Below are 17789 nucleotides of genomic sequence, written 5' to 3' on the forward strand. Positions count from 1 at the left end.
GATAATAACACGGCTACCATCCACTTTATTCTACTACATACATGTACTTGCTATTTCGACAGCTCGCCGAAAATGACCTAATAGGCAAAGAACACTAAACATACTATGTACTGACTTACATACACGTATTGATACAGAGTTCCCTACACTTTTGAGGCAAAGTCGTGAAAATTTGCCGCCTGGGGATCCACATCGCGGGGCGCCTGCACTGCAACGGGGGTCCCGACCTGGGGCGACAAAGATTGGTAAGAGCAACAAATCAAAGCATTCTGTATGGGCCGAAACGGAGAGCCTCGTGCCTTCATGCGCACGATCTAGGCTCTACTCGGTTTAGCTTGTACAGAGCAAGAGAAGCCAACTACATGTAAATCCATGTATGTATGCGCAAGTACAGTAGAGCGAGATACGATGGGTACCGTGTTAGTTCGGATGTGGGTTGGTATGCACTTATATGTAAGTAGGTAGGTCTGTATGTATGTGATGTGGGTGGAGTGGGGAGGGAGAAACATTGTCTTGTTTACTAAAGGTGTTGCTGTTGTGCAAGAAAAGAAAGAAAAGTTCTCTTTCTGCGTTTATATAACTTTGCCATCCCGTTATTTAACGGTGATTCACCTTCGCCTCTCTTCCCTCCCCGGGAACCTGCCGTTGCGTCAACGATATCATCGTCAGCTAATTCCGGGCACCTGAGACATCATGGCAAACAACGCCCAGCGCCCAAAGCCAAAGCTACCGGCTCAGCAGCTGGCTATCCTGGGTAAGCATAGCCGGCTTCCATTGTCTACCACGTTTCTGCACAGATAGCTGGCTTTACGACCCTCAAGAAAATCGAATTACTATGGAAAGAGGGCTTCTGGACGACCAAGATGACTAGTGTCACAGATCTAAACCTGGTCATGGTGAAGGAATCCTGGTGTTGGTGGGATTGGTTTTCAAGTCATAGGCGTGCATCCTCCCTATTATAAATAAAGAAGACGGAATGGGAAGAAAAGAATGAGACTACTTCACCTTCCCTCGGTTCAGAGTTCCGTTGCTTGTGTTCCGTGACTTGTTGATCTTGGTGTCGAAGTCGTCTTACCAATCTTCAAGCAGGGACTCTCATAGCGGAAAAGGGCAATCAGACAAAAATCGGGCAAGAATAATAGAAGCCAAACAGCGGCTAGGATACCCAACCATAAACCACCGGTGGCTCGATCTAGGTACCTCCCTTCCACTCCGGACATTGATGGGCTAACGTATCTCCGCAGCCGTTGCCCGGTTCGCCGAGCCCTTGGCCATGACCTCCGTGTATCCATACCTGCCGGAAATGATAGCCAGTTTCGGGGTCGAGAAAAAGGACGTTGCGAAATGGGCTGGCGCCACCAGTGCCGTCTTCTCCGTCGCACAGAGCCTCACGGCGGTACCGTGGGGACGAGCGTCCGATAAGTTCGGCAGGAAACCGATCATCATGACCGGTCTATTCTGCACCATGTGCTTCTTCTTGGCATGGGGTGTGTCTACGAGTCTCAAGATGGCTATCATCATCCGTGGCCTTCAGGGCGCGTGTAATGGAAACGGTGCGTTGCCTGTTCAAAAGTGTGCTGGAAATCGTCTTCTAACGGTTCACAGTTGGTATTATAAGAACGATGGTCGCCGAGATGGTGCAGGAGAGGGAGCTCCAACCCAAAGCATTTTCCGTCATGCCTTTAGTCTGGAGCGTCGGATCGGTATTCGGCCCAGCATTCGGCGGCCTCTTCGCGAAGCCCGCGGAACAGTTCCCCGGCCTCTTCGGCAACAGCTATTTCTTCAACAAATATCCCTTCGCCTTACCTAACATCATAGGCGCCGTCGTTTTCCTCGTCTCCCTCTCGACAGCCATGCTTTTCCTCAAAGAGACCCTGCACAGCAAGCAGCATTCCCGAGACTGGGGCCTCATCCTAGGCCAGCGCATCACGGAGGCCTTCAAGGACCATCCTTTCCGCCGCCAGCAGAAGCTCAGACGGTATTCCATCCAAGACGCCGAGGCCTCGGCACCGCTGTTACAGACTGACGGGACCTCCTCGCGGCCCGCCAGGCTTGATCGCCGCGAGAAACCTGTTACCCCGAGCATGTCCTCCGTGTTCACCCGCCAGACAGTGATCAATCTCGTCGGATACACGTTTCTCGCGCTGCACTCCGTGGCCTTCGACCAAGTCCTCCCCGTATTCCTCAACTACCCGCCGCAAGAGCACAACGCCGGCAACACATCGCTCCCATTCTTCTTCTCCGGCGGCTTCGGGCTGAACTCAGGCCGCATCGGCACCATCTTCACGCTGTACGGGATCACGTCCGGCGTGATCCAGTTCGTGCTCTTCCCGCCGTTATGCGCGCGCTTCGGGGTCCTGCAGTGCTTCCGTGTCTGCGTCCTTGTGTTTCCAGTGATATACTTCCTCCTCCCTTTCACCGTGCTCATCGACGACGTAACCACTCGCTACGCCGCGCTCCTCGTGCTGATGATCTGCAAGGCCTTCGCCGTCATCATCGGCTTCCCATGTTCGACGATCCTGCTGACCAACAGCGCCGCAAGCCTCAGCATCCTCGGCACGCTGAACGGCTTCGCCACCACCTTCAGCGCGCTAGGTCGTGCCAGCGGCCCCGCGCTCGCGGGCCTCGCTTTCACCTGGGGCGTCAAGAATAACATGATCGGAGCGCCCTGGTGGATCCTCGGGTTTATCGCGGCCGTGGGCTCGCTACCCGTGTGGATGATTGTGGAAGGCGACGGCCCAACCGCGGGTAGTTCAGATTCGAGTGATGCTGAGAGCACCGACGCGGAAGAAGCCGTTGTGTTTGACGACGATGATGATATATCTGATGATCTTATCACTGCGTCGCGCAGAGGAAGCGGTTGCGAGCAACAAGGCTTATTGAAGAAAGGAACCGAGGATACACGACGTACCTCCTATGGAACAGTGCGGTAAATGGATAGATACATTTGTTCATTGGTTACGGATGAGGTGATGTGCTTACGAATTATCGACGCGTGGAGAAAAGCTGATTACGGTCTGGAGTCTGCATATCGCGTCATTGTTACGGCGTTACGGACTACAAAAGCAACTTGCTGTTTTATCTTTGGAGTTCTTTTCCAAAGGTCAGCCTGGGCTATGAACCAGGCTCATAATGTTCACCTTAATACCATTGCTTAGACATCTGGGTAACTACTAAATCAAAAATTCATCAAGTATAATTAATTGAAGGCCTTTGAATTGGAAACCGTTTGACATTCTTCGTAATATGCCGACAGATTTCATGTGACTTAAGCGTGGCTTATCAACTTGCAAACGGACGTAACTTTTGCCCCATACCCTCGCTCGAATCCAGTAACCCATCCCCGACCTAAACGCCTTTTACCGTGTGCGATATGTTCATTACCCCATCATTGGCCATCAATCATTCATGCAAAAGTACCTATTATAGCTAGCGAAGTGTAGCCGACCGGTATTGAGGCCATCGAAGACATTTCACTCGCGTGAAGTCTCTTAAGGATTGAAAAACCCCGTGCACGCATTTCTGATACACGAGTAGCACTTTAAGCGTAGAGCTTCTTCTCATAACTCTCCATGTTGACGTTGCCCTCGAGCTGAGCGCTGGCAGTTCGAATCTCGAACCGCAGGCTACCGTCGGCAGCATGTTCATGCAACTCGACCAAACTCTTTTGGCCACAGTCTTGCATGGAATGCTTGACACCAGCAGCTAAGTAGGGAATAAAGCTGTTGATAGAACCACGGTGCGCGACAGCACCAGACACGCCTTGGGCCACAAGGACGCTGTCTCCCTCGCTAAAGTACCGAGCAGTACCGGCATTGCTAGCCTGATGGTTTTTATTTCCAGCAGCTGCTTTCCTGTCCTGCATGGCGTCGATGCTGCCCATACCACGGTAGGCTTTAACAAGCTTACCTTCTCGGGACACAAATGAAGTGCCGGGTGACTCGGTCGTACCAGCAAGCAAGCCGCCCATCATGACGGTGGAGGCACCAAGGGCCAGACCTTTTACGATGTGACCAACATTTTGCACACCTCCGTCAGCGATGGTAGGTATGCCAAAGCGAGCAGCAAAGGCAGATACAGAGTAAACGGCAGCAGCTTGGGGTCGACCAACAGCCATAACTTCTTGGGTGATACAGGCGCTTCCGCTACCCATACCAATTCGTAGACCATCGACGCCAGCAGCAATCAAGTTGGCAGCCTGCTCACGGGTAACGACGTTTCCGCCGATAACATCAAGCTTGGGGTATTCTTGTTTCACCCACTTAATCATTTCAACCTGATACATGCTGTTTCCTTGGCTGCTGTCGAGTATAACAACATCCAGGCCGGCATCTATGAGCTTCTTGAGACGTATCTTGTCTTCGGGCCGGGTTCCAATAGAAGCGGCACAGATGAGCTGTTTAGAATCAGGGAGCTTGGAGGCCAGAGGAAAGTGAAGGTTCTTGGTCAGATCGGAGCGGGAGATCATGGACTCGAGGTTGAAGTCCTTGTCAACAATGGGCAGCTTGCCCTTCTTCGACTGGGCTAGAATTTTGTTTGCTTCGAGGAGGGTAACGCCGGATTGGGCAGTAATGAGGTCCGTGACCATTACTTTCTCAATCGACAGACTCATGTCTTCTTCGAATTGTAGGTCGCGGTTAGTGACGATACCGAGAAGCTTAGAGCCAAGCTTTCCAGTGGCTATAAAGCTAGTTAGCGATGAATTCCTAGCAACATACGCAGTGCTCAAGTTGGCTTATTTGGCATCATCATAAAGAGCATAAATTTTCTCCCCATGACATTTCTGTCTTTACGGTGGAACGAAAGTTATTGAGTTTGGGTTGTAATCATAAGATGCAGGACGCCGGCGGCGACATTATGGAAATAAGAGAGCATATGATAGAGGAATGACTAACCTGTAACAGGGAAACCACCAAATCCCCACTTCTCCTTCAAGGCCTTGGCCTCCCCAACGGTAGTATCCTGGCTGATGACAATGGGGTCGTTGATGAAGCCGTTTTCGTACCTCTTGACCTTCCTGACCATCTCTGCCTGGGCGTCAGGGGAACAGTTGTGGTGAATGACACCCAGCCCACCCTGTAGGGCCATGTGAATAGCCATTTCGTGCTCGGTAACAGTGTCCATAGGAGACGAAACGAATGGGGTTTTCAAGGTAATATTCCTCGTGATTGGGGAATCGAGAGAAACCTCCGAGGCTGGGAAACCAATATAGCCCGGCAAGACGAGGAAGTCATTGTACGTCAAGCCGCCACGGGTCTTGGTGTCCATTAACTCATGGAGAGAGAGGCCATCGTAGGACTCGTACTCCTTGAGGAGCTCCACAGCCTTGGTGTGGTCAAGGAAGTTAGACTTGCCGTTGACGACAGGTGCTTGGCCGTTGGTGGCAGGCATCGTGTGTAGTTGATTCGAGATAATCAAGAAGAAACACACGGTAGATAGAAGCTTGATGAGCAGCGAGGTCGAAGACGGACGACAAGGTGGAAATCGAATTGATTGACCAGGTCGGCGCGATTGAGAGTGATCTTCTTCCCAAGAGAAAAAAGAGAAGAAAGATAGACTTGGCGCAGGTGCACCAAATTTTTAAAATATCGAAGCACGCGGGGCGGGGCCACAGGCTGGGGCTAGCACCTGCACACAGCGGGACGGTGGCCAGTTGATTGGCCGATCCCGGGTTTTCTGTACCAACTCGCCTAGGTGGGAAAATTTGTCTTATCGATAATGCTGCCAGTGAATCCGAACCTAAGGTCGCCGTAGATGGCCGCTACCTACTTACATAGTAAGTACCTATAGGTACCTAGGTAGTTGTACCTGGCACAAATTAAGTGATTCACAGCACCGTTAAGTGAACTCTTCTTTAAGAGCTAAAATTGTGATTAGCAAGATACTTATGTAGAACACCTAAGAGAGAGCCAAATTTCTCTCAAGATGTTTTGGTTCATTAGGTACTTACATATAGTTATCTCTACCTACTTAAGTAGAACAAACAGCTGCGTGGCTAGGACAGCCAATGCATGAACGCATGAAGTACCTAGGGCACATGGTAACTACCCACGCTTGCAGGTGGCGTTAGCAGGGTACATGCACTCAGTGCCTTAGGTAGCCGTTGAGGTTAGCAGACCGTTAGGTACTGTTAGCAGTTTTAGGTAAGGGCTCCCCACTATAGGCTATAGGCCCCCCTGTATTTAGAGGGGCTCCCACTAAGTGGCCGGTGCTTCAGTCAGGTTGCCCCTCTGCTGTCTCGGAAAATAAATAAACAAACTGCCTGTTATGGAGAGCCATGATGCCCAATGCTTTCTTCCCGATCCTGTGCTGCATTTCATTTCGATTCCAATCAACCAGGGCCCATCTCTCATTACCCTCAATATACCGAGTAGAGAGAATCCAGTAAATGGTCTCAGTGCCTTTACGCCACACCTGATTGAGTCTTTGCATAGCCATTTCACCGCATGGGTGCGCTGAGAGCGCGCCTTGTTTGTTTGTGCATGACAACTTGATAAAAGTCTGTGCTCTTGGATACTCGGCCGTCAAGAACCGGAAACACACATCAACTGGTGTTTGTTAAAAATCGAGTCTCACAATCAACAATACGACCGTATTCGAATAAAGCTTGTCTATCGTAATACAGCCATACAGCATCAGCATAGCCGATTCAACGAGTCAAACTTTAGCGACCGGTTCCTAGCTTTGTCATCTCCATCTGTATACTCGCTGTTATGCAGACGCTATCCTCTGACGAAATATTTGATATACTCGAGGGAAACCATCCATTGGACTGTTCTGTTGGTGACAGGGAATGAACGATATGTCGTACCGCCCGCATCCTCTCCGCCAGTCGTACACCGTTGACCCCGCGCCTGTGACTCGCCAGCCATCAACAACATCGTCGTCCGCGTCGTCGGGCTATTCACACGCCTCCTTCACTTCTGATCTCTACAATCCCAGCAACGCCAGCACAAGCTCTTCCGTTGTCTCCAATGGCTACAGCTCGTTGACCGTCGGACACAAACGAGGCAAGAGTGAAGCTGTGATTCGACACAGGGCGACCACATTTGATGAGGCCCCTAAGAGCCCTGAAAAGATGTACAGCATGGCTAGACAGTCACTGAGGCCTCTTCCACAGCCGCCCGCCTCCGGCTCACCTCCTCCACCATCTGCACCGCCTCTCACACCCCCCCGGCGCGACCGCCTCGAACGCCATGAACGTGGCCAAAGCATCGATATTGGCAAGCTCTCTCACTATGATCCTAGTACATCGCCAACCAGGATATCGCCAGCAGCCTCACCAACGCATCTCTCTCCCTCAAAGAACGCCCGCCCAACCTCTATGCTTTTAACACGGTCAGACTCCATACGTCCAGACATCGCCAGAACTACAACGAGCTCTCAACACGCTGTTGTGCATTCTCCTCTAGCCGCCCCGAACTTGCAACAGTTAGGTCGCTCCTCTACGAATCAACTTCGAACATTATCCAAGTTGGCGGCGGAACCCGGCTCATCCGACGAGTTCGCCCTTACCTCGCCAGCACAAGAAGTAGTAGGCTTACGAGGTCGGCGGAGACTACAGCGCATGGGAACAGGGGATGGCTTGAAGAATGGACAGCGTGCCGATCGATACGGCTTTGAAGGTCGCAATTGGATGGACAAACAACGCCAATTCATCCAAGCCTACGAATATCTCTGTCACATTGGCGAGGCAAAAGAATGGATCGAAGACATTATTCATCGTCAAATCCCTCCGATTGTCGAGCTAGAGGAAGCACTCAGAGACGGTGTGACGCTTGCTGAGATTGTGGAAGCGCTCAATCCCAGTCGAAGATACCGTATATTCCGAAATCCGCGCCTCCAGGCGAGGCATTGGGATAATGTTGCAACATTCTTCCGTTACCTCGACGAGGTAGAGATGCCTGACCTATTTCGCTTCGAGTTGATAGATCTGTATGAGAAGAAGAATATCCCCAAAGTCATTTATTGCATACATGCTCTCAGTTGGCTGCTCTTCAGAAAGGGAATAGTAGACTTCAGAATAGGTAACCTTGTGGGCCAACTGGAATTTGAACATCACGAGTTAGAAGCTACGCAGAAGGGACTTGATAAGCTCGGTGTCAATATGCCTAGCTTCGGAAATATGGGTGCAGACTTTGGCGTCGAGGTCCCTCCAGAGCCTGTTGAAACGGAAGAAGAACGAATCGACCGAGAACTCGCCGAAAACGAAACAGTCATTACCGATCTTCAAGCACAAATACGCGGCGCCATGCTCCGAATGCAACTGGGCAAGCTTATGCAACAGCTATGGGATTCTGAAGACTGGCTTATCGATCTCCAGTCGCGTATGCGAGGAGAATGGACACGGCAAATTATGGACTATCGACTCCAGATGCAGCGATTTGCCGTCAACCTTCAAAGCGCAGCCCGAGGATTTCTCGTCCGTCAACGAATGATGCACAGGGAACATTTTTGGAAGGCTAAAGAAAAGGACATTGTCAAGCTCCAGAGCATGATGCGAGCCATTAAAGCTCGAAATGAGGTACGAGATACAAAGTCTCAATTGGTGCGGGCCGATGGGCCGGTGCGCAGTATCCAGGCCATGCTTAGAGGTCATCTTGCACGCAAGCGGTTCCATTCACAACAGGAGGAGACGAGTAGTATGGCTGGTCCTGTATTACAACTTCAATCCGCGATTCGCGGAATGCTAGCCAGGGAGAAAGTGGGAAGCGTTCTGAATTCTTTGGGGGAGCAAGCTCAAACGATCACTAGTTTGCAGGCTATTGCCAGAGCGACGCTGACCAGACACCAGTTACAAGCTCAAAAAGAAGCACTTCAGAGCTTCGGACCACAATGGGCCGCAATTCAAGCGAATATCCGAGGTCGTCAAGTCCGACAAGATATTGCTGCAACTAAACACGAACTTCAACATCACAGCTCAGACATTGGACTTATACAGGCTCACATACGGGCTGCAGCGGTTCGCCGAGAGATAGCCCAGACGAATGAAGACCTACATGCTCACGAAGATTCGATTCTTGACCTGCAAGCACTTGCGCGTGGTATGATTGCTCGCCAACGTATAACGGCAATTCTTGACTCTCTCGACACACATTCGGCCATTTTCACGGACCTGCAAGCGAGAGCCCGCGCATCTTTGTTCAGGAAGCAACATCAGTCGCTCCTCAAAGAACTGGACTCTTACGAGCAAGAAGTGACTTCATTACAAGCCTTAGCACGAGCAATGCTTTTACGTTGCAACGTCGGCGAGCTCCTGAATGAGCTCGATGAACACGAAGACGAGATCATCGAACTGCAGGCATTAACTCAAGGATTCCTGGTAAGACGTCGATTCGCTGCCAAGAAGAAACACTTCAATGAGAATATGCAGAAGGTGGTCAAGATCCAGAGCTTTGTCCGTGCCAAGCTGCAGGGAGAGGCTTACAAAAGCCTCACAACTGGGAAGAACCCCCCTGTCAGTGCTGTCAAAAATTTCGTTCACTTGCTCAATGATAGTGGCTTTGATTTCAACGAAGAAGTCGAATTCGAACGCATACGAAAGACTGTTGTCCAACAAGTTCGGCAGAATGAAATGCTTGAACAGTACATCGATCAACTGGACATCAAAATTGCATTGCTAGTCAAAAACAAAATCACGCTAGATGAAGTAGTCAAACATCAGAGCAACTATGGAGGTCACACCACTAGTCTTCTCGCCAATGCCTCTATTTCTTCTGGAAACCAGTTCGACCTCAAGGCACTCAACAAGAGCTCCAGGAAAAAACTCGACTCATACCAACAACTCTTCTTCAACCTTCAAACACAGCCACAATACCTCTCACGGCTATTCAGACGGCTAAGAGAGCAGGGAACTGCTGAGAAAGAGTGCAAGCGCATTGAACATTTGGTCATGGGATTGTTTGGATATGCACAGAAAACGCGGGAGGAATACTACCTGCTAAAACTTATTGCTAAGTCGATCCGTGAGGAGGTCGATTATTGCACCTCTGTGCAAGACTACCTCCGGGGCAACTTTTTCTGGTCAAGAATCTTGGCCAACTACAGTCGATCTCCTCGTGACAGAAAATATTTGAGAGAACTACTTGGCCCATTAATACGAGACAACATCGTTGAAGATCCTGATTTAGATCTCGAAAGCGATCCCATGCAGATTTACCGATCGGCAGTGAACAACGAGGAGCTTCGCACCGGACAACCTAGCAGACGCCCTCTAGACATCCCCCGTGATCTTGCTATCAAGGACCCGGAGACACGTGAACTATTTATCGACCACCTTCGAGACCTCAGAGAAATTTGTGATCAATTTCTCACTGCCTTAGAAGACCTGCTCCCTAGAATGCCATATGGACTTCGTTTCATATGCAAGCAGATCTTCGAAGCATTATGCAGTCGATTCAAACGCGAGCCCCAGCACCATATACTTCAACTTGTAAGCAACTGGGTTTGGCGGTTCTACCTTCAGCCAGCACTTGTCAACCCCGAGCAAGTTGGTGTCATTGAAAAGATTCTTAGCCCGCTCCAAAAGCGAAACCTGGGTGAAGTTGCTAAGGTACTCAGCCAAGTAGCTTCCGGTCGTCCATTTGGAGGGGATAATATTTACCTCCAACCTCTTAATGCGTTTGTGGGCGATTCTATAGAGCGCCTCGTCAATACCACCCATGGACTGATATCAGTCGCTGATGCTGAGCATACGTTCGGGGTGGATGAATTCAACGACCTCTACGCCAAAAATAGGCCGACATTATACATCAAAATGACTGACATATTTGCCATCCATAACCTAGTAGCCCAAGAAATCTCTAGCATATGCCCCGGTCGCAACGACGTGCTCTATGAGATCCTTCAAGATCTGGGTAGCGCCAAGAACAATGAGAACGAAATGCACGCCGCGGGATCCTCTGATATCCAAATGTTCCTCACACCCAAGCTCCACGATGTCAATGATCCAGAGGCGGACGTCAAATCTCTGTTCATGGAAACGAAGAGATGCATTCTATATATCATCCGAGTTCAGACGGGTGCCAATTTGCTAGAAATCCTTGTACGGCCGCCAACGCAAGAGGACGAGCAGAAGTGGCAGGCACTCCTGCGGGAGGATTTTGCTTCCGGCAGTAATACGAAGGGGGCCTACTCAGACGTGAATATGGTCGATGTGACTCGCATGTCGTACTATGACATGAAACGCAACGCTCTAGAGAACATCATGCGCTTAGAGCAGATGGGGCGCATCACCAAACACAACTACTACCAAGACGTGTTAAACGCAATTGCGCTGGATATCCGAACCAAGAGCCGCCGGAGAGTTCAGCGACAACGAGAATTGGAAGGCGTGCGATTGACGCTCAGCAATCTTCATGAGAAAGCCAAATACCTCGAACAGCAGCGAAAGAGCTACGATGACTATATCGAGCAGGCCATGGCCACTCTACAAAAGAACCAAGGGTAAGGCTTCCGTATTTTCCTGTTTTCATAGGTCATACTAACGTACGTATCTTAGAAAACGGCATTTCTTCCCCTTCACGAAACAATACAACCATCAACGAGAGCTCGAGCGATCTGGCCGGGTGCCGAAATTCGGCTCTTACAAGTACAGTGTGCGCGCGCTTTTCGGAAAGGGCGTAGTAGTGTCATGGCAGGGCGTACCGGAGCGCGATTGGAGCAGCATCAATCTGACGATCGCATGCGACCAAGTGGGCATCTTTAATGTCGAGGGAAGTCGTGGCCACATCCAGATCCCCGGGGCCAGCGCCGTCATCCCTATTGAAGACCTCCTGCAGGCGCAGTTCGAGGCGCGCCAGTTCATGGACTTCTTCGAGGGCAACCTCAGGATTAACGTCAACCTTTTACTGCATCTCTTGTACAGGAAGTTCTACCGGACGCAGTAAGTCTGGGCAACGCGAACTTTTTCTCCTGGAAAGAAAATTTATTTTAAAGCGCTTCGTTCGTTCGTTCGTTCATGGGAATGGGGGATAGGAATGGATGAATGGTTGATTGGCTGGGACCTTGTTTATATGGGTGAGTGATACCAGGTTTCACGGGCAACGGCTTGCTTGCATTATACGTCGTCTTTTCTTTAGAAGGAGCTGGTGTCGTTGCAAGGCGGTGTTGGTATGGTATGGTGTTTTTTTTTTTTTATGTATCTGCTCATTGTAAACGGTGTTTTTTGTTTGCTGTTGAAGCATTGATTGAGCAGGGAGTCGACCGAACTCGGGGTCGCGAGACGCATTGTCCTTGGAGGAAACCTCTGGACTCTAGGGGGTAGCTTGGCATGGACTCATGAATGTAATGGCAACTGCAACTGAAAATATTATTAAAAACGTCGTTGAGTTACGCTCCTGACGTTTTGTCGAGTATGTAGTACAGTCAGTCACTCTACTTTGCACGACTCCGGGCAGCTGGCGAGATACAATACATACAGAAGCTGAAAACGTGAGTGAAACGAAAAGAATTGTGATACTGCATGAAGCTAGAATTTTCCCATTCCGGTGTTTTGTGTAATGAGACCACCCTATCGACATGTAATCAAGTCAAATAGCCGAGCCAAGTTTTAATACAGCGTGATTTTGCTATCTGTTTGGCTTAATCCGAAGCCTAACTGGCCTGTAATATAATCGGATCGAGCTTCGCTTCTATAATAAATATATATACGGGCGATATCGCGGTTTTCATATGTACAGCTAAAATATAATATTATCCCTTCCCTCTCTCGCTTATTTCCTGACGTGTCTCCTCTTCTTCTTACCACATGCGCCCTTCGTAGGCGGGGTTTTGACCTGGTCTGGAGGGTTGGTCTCGTGTGTGGCATCGCCTGTGGTTACGGATGTGGCGGTACTGGTGGTGACAGGGGTAGCAATACTTGTCGTAGCAGAGATCGCAGAACTTGTAGTAACAGGAATGGCAATACTTGTGCTTGTGGGAATGGAAGTGCTTGTAGCATCAGGTGTGGCAGTACTTGTGGCCACAGGAGTTGAAGCACTGGTGGTATCAGGAGTATCATCACCTGAGTTATCGGGGGTGTCATCATCTGATTTACCACTTCCCTTAGCAGTGCGGAACGGAGCATCGAAGACGAGAAGACTCTGGATAGTTTCTAGAGCACTCAGCTCGACGCCGAAGTCTGACTGGCCGTCGAAGCCGTTGCCGGTCCACGCGACGCCGCAGGTTGAGTTGCCGTGTCCGACGCAGCTCTTTGCGGCGCCCGCAGCACTCTTCTCCAGCATACCCATGATAGTCGTCTTAGCGCTGGGCACGAGGACAGCCGTCTTGCCCAACCAGCGTGACAAGCTGGCCTTGAAAGAAGTCTGGTCAGTGGTACAGGCCTTGTTAGGCTCGCACTTCTGCTCGAACATGACACCGCTCTTGAAGAATCTGGAGTCGGCCGTCTTGACAAAACCGTGCACGCGCTCCTCCCATACCGCATCATCGGTAAAATTGTACATGTGCGCGGCGCCGTGGAGGTAGGTGGCGATGTTGTAGGACCACTCGTCCTGGTTCACCTTGGAACAGTTGGCGCCATTCTCATCCGACGTGCCGTCGTACACGTGGTAGTCGTCGCTGACGAGCCCGACGCCACGGGACCAGTCCCAGATTTTGACGGCCCAATCGGCGAAGGTCTGGTTTCCCGTGTAGCGGGCTAGACGAGCCGCTGTCTGGAACATTGCACCATTTGTCACGGCATTCTTGTACTACAAGAGTTGTCACGTTAGAATACCCTGGCCCTGAAGGCAGTTGGATGAGTGGATAGGAAACTTACTGTCCAGCCATTGGCCTTGGGGTCGTACTGCCACTTTAGCCCGCCGTTGCAGGTACCGCTGTCTGCGTTCCAGCGTTCTGCGAAGAGGTTGAAAGCGTTGGTGGCAACGACATCCCATGATGGACCACCCGGCAACGTGTCAAAGCCGTATTCCATAGCTGTTAGGGCAGTGTATACCCAATATGCCTAAAAACCATGTTAGCAACAACGAGCCGCATATCGTATGGCATCTATATAACGACGGGCTATCTTACCTGGTCGTCGTTCGCCTCCCAGCCAGACTGCTCAGGCGGTACGAAGTCGAAGTTGGGACCGACGTTCTTTGCGAGAGCAGATAGGAGATCCTTCTTATAAGTTGTGTCCTTTGTATAAACGGTATAGTCCATGAGTCCGGTCCAGCCGGAGCCCGATAACCACCAGAACCAAGGCTGTGGTTGGTTGAACTGACCCGTTGTCGCAGCCTCGTTGTGGAAGACGTACAGCCCCTTGGCGACCTGGCTAGCGGCGCTCTTGATAGAGGCAGTATCGGCGGTGTTGAGCTCCAGAGCTAAACCGGCATGGGCAAAAGCCACCGCCGCAGCGGCGAGTGTCGATGATGAGGTCTTCATCTTATTTTGTTGAAACACACAAGCGAACTCGACAACAACTAACTATACACCGCCAAGAAGAGAATGATGAAAAGAAAAGAACGAATGTGTATGTGTGGAATAATGAATGAACGAGTTGACTCTCTAGCCTAGCTATACGGTTGAGGGAGGGCCCAAGGCCCTTTTGAACCAACATTGTCAGTTGATCCCCCTCGAGACTACATACTATGTACAGTAGTACCGGCATCCCGTACACAGTTACTCCAGTACGCTAGGACCGAGGAGGAAGAACACGAGCTGACGACAGCCAACGGTGGTGCCAAAGCCACGCGGTTGTCGATGCCCTGGTCCAATCGTCCTTCACATGTCGCTGCTACTGTTACCTTAACAGTCTACTCTGGGCGGCGGTTCCTGGAGAAAGCGGAAGTTCGGCGTTTCTTGGGCGACTACGCGCCAATCAAACGGGTTGCCGAGATTCGAATTGGGGCGAGGGAGCCATGCGAGCGCCATGTTCCTGCAGCCAGGTTTCGTTTCATACTATTCCTGGTCGAGCTAAATCCGCACATCATTAGCCGGGGTCCTGGAATGCTAGTCAGGGGGCAGAGTTCTGGGCTCTGTTCTGGGTATGCTGCTCACTCTCACCAAACAAACATACTATGTACACGTAAACGGTAGGTCGTGGAGCGTTGATAATAGTTCCATATCAATGCAGACGTCTTGGGTTGCTAGTCCTATTGTAGTGTAGCCAGCCCTTTCTCAGCGTCTCGCCAACACAATGATCTCCACGGCTAATCGAGGGAACAAGGCGCTTCTACTGTGACGTCCGTGAGTCAGGATATACTGCAGTTTAGAGAATGTAATTGCAAAGCGACAGATAGAAAGGAAAATAAATTACAGCAGCTATTGTCGACATTTCGGCTCCCTCCGCCTCACTCTCATATTGCCTTGCAGGTCATAGCCCGAGTCAGGTAGCAGTGTGCTGTGGTGTCCTGTAATAATGGCATGTAGTAATTCGTTGCAGGCTTACCTACCTTTGCATAAATTGATTGGCCTTGGGACTCGTTAGCTGAGGCATCTGAACAATCTACTACTACGCCAGGGCGACAACAATGCAAGGGAAGCCCAAGCCAATCCAAAACTATACGACCCGCCACGTATTTCGGTTTCTTCTTGTCTGAAATCTCAGGATATCAAAGGAACTATGGCTCCCTGTTTCTTCTTTTTGAGATGAAGAGGGGGGGGCATACTAAACACAAGGGCCAAAATACGCCGTACGTGGCCGTGCCTAGAATGTCTGCCAAACAGCGTGCAACTCAATACCTACTTAATTATAGTGTCACTCGGAATGCGCAGAAGATGACAAGTATCCATAGCCATTGACAGCATAAATTATCTTCTCGTTACACTTTTTAAAGTATCGGCCATCAGCCTTCCATGCCGAAGCTGATGGACAATCGGATGAAGAATGTTCAGTACTCCACCAAATTTGTGCCGACCCGGCCGGAACTCCGCCGTGTGGAACATCGGCAACCAAAGGACCAACGTTGGATGTACGAGCATTTTAGGTAGACTCATCTCGAATACCTTGTTTGTTCAAGAGAAATGAAAGCAGATCGCGCGGACTAGACAAGTGCTTGATCGGCACCAGACGCATTTGTAGTGTAGTTGTAAAGCCGTGGCAGCCAACAACGCCCCCATCTTTTTAGTCTCGCAATTCGGAGCTGTCAATGTTCGATAACAGCCATCTCCGAATTCGCCGAATATCTGCTTCTCTCATCGGCCGTGATAATTGTCAAGGAAAACATGGCCGGCCTACCCTCGACTATGCGCTCCCTCGTGGCGCCTAAGTTCTGCACTCCCTCCGAATATGAAATCATTGACGCACCATTGCCAACCATCAAGAAACCTACCGATGTCCTCATCAGGGTTCATGTCGGCGCTATACAGCCAGGCGACACACAGCGGGCGAATGGAGCGACAAGGATACTACCCGGCAAGATGGTGTTTCCTTTAAAAATTGGGATCGAAGGCGTGAGTAGTCGTTCGTCGTCTGTCCCTCCTTCATGTTACACGGCGTTAACCCCATCGGCATGTAATAGTCCGGGGTAGTAGTAGCTGTCGGGACAGGTGTGACAAAGTTCAAGCCAGGTGACGAAGTATATGCCGTCGCCTTACAAGGACGTCCATTGGACCTTTTCGCCGAGAACAGCTTCCTGTCGCAATACGCCGTGACCACCGAATCCTGCGTGCTGCCTAGGCCCGCTGCCCTATCTCACGAGGACGCGGCCTCCCTTCCAGGATACACCCTCGTAGCCTACCAATGCGTGGAGGCGGGCCTGCGACTCCTGCGTGAGAATGGCGTCGCGGATGGTCTGGAAGGTAAGACGGTGTTTGTACCCGGGGCACTCAGCGGTACAGGCTCAATCGCGATCCAACTGCTGAAGAACCACTACGGTGTTGGACGTGTCATCTCAACGGTATCAACGGAGAAGGTCCTGCTCGTAGAGAAATACCTCCCAGGGCTTGTAGACCAGGTCGTCGACTATAAGACTGTGAAATGTCTCACCGACGCCGTGCCATCCGGCAGCGTCGATTTCGTCCTAAACACGCAGTGGGACCTCATAGGCACTTTCGCCCTTGCCAACCCGAAGAAGGGAGTCGTGGTGTCTATCAGCAGCGCGCCGCATCCCAGTCTTTTCCGTGAGATGTTGCCTACGGCGCCGTTCTGGGTCTTCTGGGCCCTGGCTGTGGTGCAGTGGTACTACGCTTTCAAGTTGCGTGGTACGAATATCAAGTACACATTTGGTGAGTAGAGTTCTTTACGGACCGACTTCTTTTTTATAAGGTTACATACTCCTCATCTAGGATGGGGAAAATACCCTTAAATGTCTATTGCTGTAATTATATAAGAGCAGTCACTAATCTTTCGCATCCAAGTATCTGGGGATTACGGTGTCCAGGAGGATCTGGAGCGCGCTGGCGAGCTCATCGCGACAGGCAAGGTAAAAGCTGTCAAGAGGGTAGTGAGTCTCGAGGACATTGCAACTGTCAGGGAAGAGTGCGAAAAGGTGCACAAGACTAAGGGGGGGATAGGGAAGTTAGTGATCCGAATCCCTTGAAGACGTTAAATAGCAACCATTGTTATCACAGTCATTAGGCAGTTATTTCAATGGGTCGGTATTTCATGAAAAGCCTGTCATTCTTTTTTTTTTTTTTTTCTTATTTGGTTTGCTTTCTCTAAACTACTAGAATACACTGAAAATGATGACTGGAATGAAGTTTTCCCTAGACAGGAGCCGGATTCGTCCAACTGTGAGCGAGGACAAAGGGTTCGCGGCGTCTGCCAACTGAAACACACATAAGGGGGGGAAGAAAAGAAAAAGATCTGATCTCTAACTACTACTGGTGGAGAAAGGTACACATAGGTAGTTGTTCAGGATGCCCAG

At 50.4% G+C, this 17789-nt stretch overlaps 5 protein-coding genes across 5 annotated transcripts; 3 read left to right on the forward strand and 2 right to left on the reverse strand.

The window, feature by feature from the left end:
- The first annotated feature begins 493 nt into the window (after positions 1 to 493).
- F5B22DRAFT_604904 (major facilitator superfamily transporter) lies at positions 494 to 3204 on the forward strand. The gene is made up of 3 exons (XM_047974817.1): positions 494 to 754; positions 1245 to 1553; positions 1606 to 3204. Exons 1-3 carry the CDS (start codon positions 694 to 696, stop codon positions 2931 to 2933), a joined length of 1698 nt encoding a protein of 565 aa, XP_047831220.1. The 5' UTR covers positions 494 to 693; the 3' UTR covers positions 2934 to 3204.
- Positions 3205 to 5609, reverse strand: F5B22DRAFT_604908 (inosine-5'-monophosphate dehydrogenase IMD4). Its single transcript, XM_047974818.1, has 2 exons — positions 4896 to 5609; positions 3205 to 4680 (listed from the first exon to the last, which is right to left on the reverse strand). The coding sequence occupies exons 1-2, from the start codon at positions 5389 to 5391 to the stop codon at positions 3542 to 3544; spliced, it is 1635 nt and encodes a 544-aa protein (XP_047831221.1). The 5' UTR covers positions 5392 to 5609; the 3' UTR covers positions 3205 to 3541.
- Positions 5610 to 6616: 1007 nt separating this feature from the next.
- Positions 6617 to 12083, forward strand: F5B22DRAFT_128482 (uncharacterized protein). Its single transcript, XM_047968938.1, has 2 exons — positions 6617 to 11445; positions 11501 to 12083. The coding sequence occupies exons 1-2, from the start codon at positions 6794 to 6796 to the stop codon at positions 11886 to 11888; spliced, it is 5040 nt and encodes a 1679-aa protein (XP_047831222.1). The 5' UTR covers positions 6617 to 6793; the 3' UTR covers positions 11889 to 12083.
- A 534-nt stretch (positions 12084 to 12617) lies between these two features.
- Positions 12618 to 14523, reverse strand: F5B22DRAFT_128453 (glycoside hydrolase family 76 protein). Its single transcript, XM_047968936.1, has 3 exons — positions 14011 to 14523; positions 13757 to 13942; positions 12618 to 13688 (listed from the first exon to the last, which is right to left on the reverse strand). Exons 1-3 carry the CDS (start codon positions 14362 to 14364, stop codon positions 12714 to 12716), a joined length of 1515 nt encoding a protein of 504 aa, XP_047831223.1. The 5' UTR covers positions 14365 to 14523; the 3' UTR covers positions 12618 to 12713.
- A 1509-nt stretch (positions 14524 to 16032) lies between these two features.
- On the forward strand, positions 16033 to 17646 carry F5B22DRAFT_128459 (alcohol dehydrogenase). Its single transcript, XM_047968937.1, has 3 exons — positions 16033 to 16374; positions 16443 to 17148; positions 17281 to 17646. The coding sequence occupies exons 1-3, from the start codon at positions 16147 to 16149 to the stop codon at positions 17460 to 17462; spliced, it is 1116 nt and encodes a 371-aa protein (XP_047831224.1). The 5' UTR covers positions 16033 to 16146; the 3' UTR covers positions 17463 to 17646.
- Positions 17647 to 17789: the final 143 nt, after the last annotated feature.

The sequence above is a fragment of the Xylaria bambusicola genome (genome assembly GCF_022495145.1).
Source record: "Xylaria bambusicola strain CBS 139988 unplaced genomic scaffold F5B22scaffold_18, whole genome shotgun sequence".
Classification (NCBI taxonomy): Eukaryota; Fungi; Ascomycota; class Sordariomycetes; order Xylariales; family Xylariaceae; genus Xylaria; species Xylaria bambusicola.